Source organism: Misgurnus anguillicaudatus, chromosome 8, assembly GCF_027580225.2.
Source record: "Misgurnus anguillicaudatus chromosome 8, ASM2758022v2, whole genome shotgun sequence".
In the NCBI taxonomy this organism is placed as follows: Eukaryota; Metazoa; Chordata; class Actinopteri; order Cypriniformes; family Cobitidae; genus Misgurnus; species Misgurnus anguillicaudatus.
This window is the reverse complement of record NC_073344.2, coordinates 41,543,115-41,549,354: the sequence shown is the minus strand read 5'-3', so window position 1 is coordinate 41,549,354 and position 6,240 is coordinate 41,543,115. Positions and strand designations below refer to the sequence as shown.

Sequence of the window (6,240 nt, the reverse complement as noted above, 5' to 3'; positions counted from 1 at the left end):
ATGCATGGCCTTCATAACCATCTCACGGAACTCTCTTGGCAGAACAAGTTGAGTAATCACCTCTCCAGATGGTCTCTTGCTGTACCGGTACAATAATCCATCTTTCATTGCCAGCTTTCCAGCTTCCCTTTTCAATCTGGACAACTCAGTACTCATGTTTCCCTCCTCTTGCCAGCATCCATTCTTGACGGCTTGGATGGCTGGTCCTATGGCTTCATCCTCTTCCTGAGCCTTCCTGAGACTCGGTTTGGACATGAGTTCTAGGGACTTTAACTCCATGTGTGTGGGAAATGCATACAGGTCAGGAACACAGTGAGGAGATGCTCCAAGCTGAGCAACACAGACTGGAGTACTGTTTGTAGACTCTGGGACACAGACTCTTTGGCAGATGGTTTTCACTCCAGACTGAGGTATGGTTACCCAGCCATCATCGTCCTCCTCTGACATATTCCTGGACAACAGGTCGGCATCAATGTTCTGTCGGCCTGGGCGATACTGCACATCAAACTCATGTGTCAATAGGGCAGCTAGCCAGCGATGTCCCACCGCATTGAGCTTGGCTGTGGACAGCACGTACGTAAGTGGGTTGTTATCTGTGCGTACGGTGAATCTTGCCCCATACAAATAGTCATGGAATTTGTCGACTACTGCCCACTTGAGTGACAAGATTTCTAGCTGATGTATGGGGTAGTTTCTCTCGGCAGAGCTAAGCTTTTGGCTTGCAAAGGCAACTGGTCTTAGGCCTTCAGGATGTTCTTGGTAGATAACAGCACCAAGGCCTTTCAAGCTGGCATCCACATGCAGGATGTATGGACGTTGCGGATTGGCAAATGCCAGGACAGGCGCATGTGTCAGACAGTGGATAATGAGATGAAATGCATCTGTACAGGATTTGTCCCATATTTCCCCGAACGGCTCCGATTCTTTCAAGTAGACTTTGTTCACATCTTGGGCATACTTATTTCTCCTCTGAGTCAGAGCATATCATTTTGTGAGTTCAGTCAGTGGTCTAACAATTTCAGAATAGTTCTGAATGAATCGGCGGTAATAACCGCAAAATCCCAGGAAAGATTGTAACGTCTTCAGGTTTGTTGGCATGGGCCATGTAGTGACTGCCTCAATCTTGTTTCGATCGGGAGCAACTCCTTCCGCAGACACAATGTGCCCCAGGTATTTGACCTTTGGCAGACAGATCTGGCACTTGTCTACTGAAAGTTTTAGCCCAACTTCACCGAGACGATCTAGGACCTTGAGCAGCCTCTCTTCGTGCTCCTCAAGAGTTTTCCCAAACACTATCACGTCGTCAAGGTACACCAGCACTTGTAAGAGGTTCATGTCTCCGACAGCCTTTTCCATCAACCTTTGAAAGGTTGCTGGTGCCCCAGTAATGCCTTGTGGCATTCGTTGGAACTGGAAAAATCCTAGAGGACAAATGAATGCCGTCTTCTCTTGGTCCTCTTCAGACATAGCTATCTGGTAGTAGCCCGAGCGCAAATCCAGTACAGAGAACCACTGATCGTTGACGGAAAGGCCGGGAATCAGAAAGACGGATCCTGTGCTCTACTCCTCTTGCTAATCCCACGTCCCACTCGTGCATTGAGAATACATGAGACTTCTGAGCCAGTTTCTTACGTAGTCTGTTTTTCCATTGTTCTGAGATTGGAGAGTCCCCGAAGTTGATCATGCTCTCATCAAAACCAGAGGAAGCAGTCTCCTTAGGGGTAATCGTCGCAACTGAATCAATGTGGTACACACATCCAATCAATGTTCCCACAGGTATGAAAGTTTCTCTTGAAGAGTCATTTTTTAGTAGTATTCTCAAACTGTTGACATCCAATGCTCCACTAGGCACAACCATGGGATGAAAAATTACATCAGCAGGTAAGGCAGCAGTTGGTGAGGCATCTATCATCAGGATTTCTTGAGCAACAGGCTTCTTTAGCTCAACTTTGCACACAACCTGCGTGTCACCATCTGGGGGTAAGACCAAGGGGCCTGGGCCCATCCATCGGACACAGCCAGCCTCCTCCTCTTGGACTGGAGCCTCCACACTCTTTACTGCAGGTCGATCTTCCTCAACATGAACACGAAGGCCTAGTGTACGAGTGATATCAATGCCACTATTTTTGCATTGAGTCACCAAACGTCAAACATGGCTTGCATTGGTGCCCACAATGACAGACGTCTTATCTTCAGGCCTAGGATTGGGACATATGAGAGCTAGGACAGTTACAGTATGACTGGTTCCTAAAACCTTAGCTGGATACTCCAAATCAACTACCACATAGCCACGGTAAGGGTAACTAGATCCAGACTCACTTAAACCCCACAGGGAAAGACCAGACACTGGCTGAATTGGGATATCAGACAAGTATTTCAGGTACCAGGGTTAAAAAATGATCGTCACCTGAGAGGCACTATCTAACAGAGCAGTGCAGGATTGTCCATTGACCTTCAGCGGCACCAGGCTAGGTGGCCCAACTAATCCATCTGGAATAGACACACCTTCAGGCATTTCAGCTGTACTTTTCTCAACAGAACAGTTAACTGAATTAGCGGTGGCCTCACTTGACGGCTGGTTGTTCTTGGACAGCTTCAGAGCTTGTATAAGTCTCTTAATAACTTTAGCCTGGTTTTCTGGGCCTTGACACTTTCTTGCAAAATGCCCATTCTCACCACATCTGTAACAGAAATGTTCCTCCGATACTTTGAATGATCATTGTGGGGGGCTGACTACTGGATTTGAGGTGTTCACAGCTGAAATGGCAGCTTGATGTTCAGCTACTTTATTTGTTACTTTCTGTTGCAAACGTTTCATTTGTTTCTTCAAAGCTGTTATCTCACTGTCTGAACCGCACTCACTGTGTACTACAGGTGGGGGAACTTTTTCACTGTTAACTGACAGGTCGTTTGCAGGCTTAGACACGCAGCAACCAAGGCCTTAAGTTCTTTGATCTCAGACTTCAGGTTCTGAATTTCAGTCTGTTTCACATCAGCATTCTGCCTTACATTTCCACCTTGCATGACAGGAGTAATCTTCTTTCGTGAGGCCTCATAATCCTCTTCTGTGCGTATCTCCTTTAATAGCTGGAGAAACGTTGGGGGCTTTGCTCTCCTCTCTCTCAGACGAAGGTTAACTAGCATTAGATCAGATGCTATCGCACCACGCAACAATTGGTCGAGTCTTGCTTTATCTGCATATCCAAGGGGGAGTCCATCCCTCTGCACCACCCTATTCAATGACTGCTCTAGACGTCTGAGGAAGTCAGACAGCTTCTCACCTGGTTGTTGCTGCAGTAAACGAAATGCGAAATACAACTCTTCTCCTGACTCGGCTGTCCCAAAAGCATGCTCCAGGGCCTCCAAACAGTCTTCTGGGCCCACGTCAGGATCACTGGCCCGTACTGCTTTTACAATGTCCAGCGCCGGGCCTCTAAGACTTTCCATCAGCCTCCGCCTCTTCTCTTTGTGAGAACAGTCACACTCTTCCACCATGAGCCGTGCTTGACCCAACCAGTGGTCGAACTGCTCTTCTCCAGCAGGGTTGGGCAACAACCCAGAGAAAGTTTGTAGGCGGCGATAGCTTCCCTGCTCATTTGAGGACTTGGATGTCTTGTCCAGTAAATCACTCACAGCTCGCAGAATGGCCTCGGTTGACTTAGCAGCAGCCTCATCTTCTGGGAACAATGTGCGCAGGTGTTCAACAGGTTTATCTGGAGCTTGTTGCGTTCCGGACGTATCAACTTGTGGACCGGCTTGTGTAGCTGCATGTGCTGTGATAACCGGCCATGGCCCTCCACCGTCTGTAGGAAACACTTCAAAGGGAACAATTCCACTTTTTACTACTTCCTTACATTCACACAAGACCAAGTATTGGTTTAGTTGACGGTTGTAAGTTCGGCCTCTGACGCGCACACGTCCCAAACACTTTACAGTTTGCATTGTCTGTTCTATTGCACTTGTGTCTACATCTTCTCGAATGAGCACCAGCACTGCATGAGCCTCATCTAATGCCTCGCCACGGCACCAACCTTTTAATTCTGAAACTAGCTCTTTCTGGCGTTCCATATTAGCTCTATTTAAAGCCTCAAAAGCTAATTTTCAATGTAGAGTGAAGAAAAAAAAATAACTAACAATAACCCACACTTATTATCCCAGCGGTGCCTCCATTTTATGTAGCGCCTCTCTAGCGTGCTTGACTATAATGAGATGTGGCTATCCTGAGTTCTTTAAATACCTTTTCAATCAAATAAGTGAGGTTCCACTAATAAATGTATCAGTGTTTAACTTGTGTGTGTATTTACTACTTGTAAAAATATGAAATATTTTCCCCCTCTGAATCTTTAAATACTACTTAAACAGTAATAGGTACCCTTTAACAGAAAATACACTTTTAACAGAAACTGAAATGTCTTTGACTTACTTTTAACATATAAACACTTTCACCTTTAAATAAACACTTTCACCTTTAAATAAACCTTAAACTCTTTCTTAATTAATTTAAAATATTATCAATAGAGTCAGAAATCACAACCGTTTATAAAAAAAATAACAGATTTACTTAGTAAAATGTAGATTAAAAATTAAATGTAAATAATCAAATCACTGTTCAGATCACAAAGGCATTCAAATTCACATTTAACACATAAGGGCCCAAAACAATAAACTAACCGGCAACACCCTAGTTTAAAGTGAAAAAACCCTTTAAAATGTTCAAACGATGCAGGCCTGAATGTAGCTCGGGTACGTTGTAGCCTCAAACCAAATGGCTGCTTCACCACACAGGCCAAACAAAAAATATGGTACCTTTACTCAACGTGAATAGCCTCACACGCACAGGATCAAAGGCATCAGCAGCAGAGAACAGGACGAGAGGATTCATGATGGAGAGAAGACGATTGAATAGAAGATTTCAGATATTTCGACGATCTCAGCAAAGTCCACAACTCGATAACACTATCCGGCTTCGTCAGTGTCTTTGATCATCGTCGATTCCAGTTACACACACAGGCTTAACTGAATGAGATCGCTGGCCGCTAACTTATCAGAAAAGTCTATGCAAAAACACTAACCACTTAATCAGCGGCTAACTTTTACTTATTTCTGTCTCTGTGTGATGAGTTTACCACTCACACAGACAAACTATCACACTTTATGTTCAGTACAAGAGTCCTTGTTGAACACTTTCACTAAACACGTGCATACATACATTTTCAATCCTCGTCGATCTCACTCGCTTGCTCACAACTCACGTGCGTCTCTACTTCCTGGTTCTTTGACCTCTACTCTGATTGGCTCATAAACAAAACTTTTAGAAATAAATTAAATTCACAAACATTTGTGTAACACTTTCTTCTTATTTTTAAAGACATTTTTTAACACATTTTCACATATATTAGTTACCAAAAAATATTTAACACTTTAAATGCTGTATTTGTCACAGGGTGACTTTTATAGGGCGGAACCGAAATTGGCGAAACTTGGTTCCGCCCGAAGATGGTTTCTGCCCAGACCAAATTTGAAAAGAACCCCAGTACTTCCTGGTTCCGGGGCAACACAATCGGGACCTTACGAGCCACAGGTGCAAAACAATAAGGAAGCAGATTTTGATTGGAGGCTGGGTGAGGATGACACACATAAATAGCTCTGCAGGAAACACAAGGAGGCGATTGACACGGGGAAAGCCCGAAGGCTCTGTTGATCCGGGCATCGCTGGGAAGCGAGCGGAGAGAGTACAGAGCTGCAGGAGGTGAAAGAAAGGCATGCCGTGGATTATTTAAAGGAGCACCCCGAAGTGTTGAGTTGTTGGGCTCGTTTGGTGCTGTTTTGGTGCGTTGTTGTTGGGCTGTTTTTCCTCTCAGGCTGAAGCTGGCGCAGCTGTGTGGGACGAAGTAAACCATAGTGGCTGGAAGACAATTGGAGACTACTGGAAACTGAAACGAAACAAAAGGAGAAGCGGAGTTTAGCATGAGTGTTTGCTATACTGAGGATATTGTGACAAAAGTGAAATCGCTGTGCAACCTTGTTGGAGGAAAGGACGCCTCGTTCTGTGTGGCTGGAAATAATCGCCTGTGTGTATCAAAGAGGAGAACAGTAGAGAAGATCTTACAGTGATTGTGAGTATGAAACATTGAGTTTGGGACACACTGTATACTAACCTGTTTTGTAGCGTACGACTCCGGGAAAAGGAGAACGGCCCTACCCCTGAATAGTGTGGTGGGCGAGCCGGAGGCGGACAAA

The 6,240-nt window shown here is 45.0% G+C and overlaps 1 protein-coding gene across 1 annotated transcript; it reads right to left on the bottom strand.

Annotated features, from left to right (window-relative positions):
• Nucleotides 1–1,305: 1,305 nt before the first annotated feature.
• Nucleotides 1,306–5,571, bottom strand: LOC141365914 (paraneoplastic antigen Ma2-like). Its single transcript, XM_073870931.1, has one exon. The coding sequence runs from the start codon at nucleotides 4,066–4,068 to the stop codon at nucleotides 2,869–2,871; it is 1,200 nt and encodes a 399-aa protein (XP_073727032.1). The 5' UTR covers nucleotides 4,069–5,571; the 3' UTR covers nucleotides 1,306–2,868.
• Nucleotides 5,572–6,240: the final 669 nt, after the last annotated feature.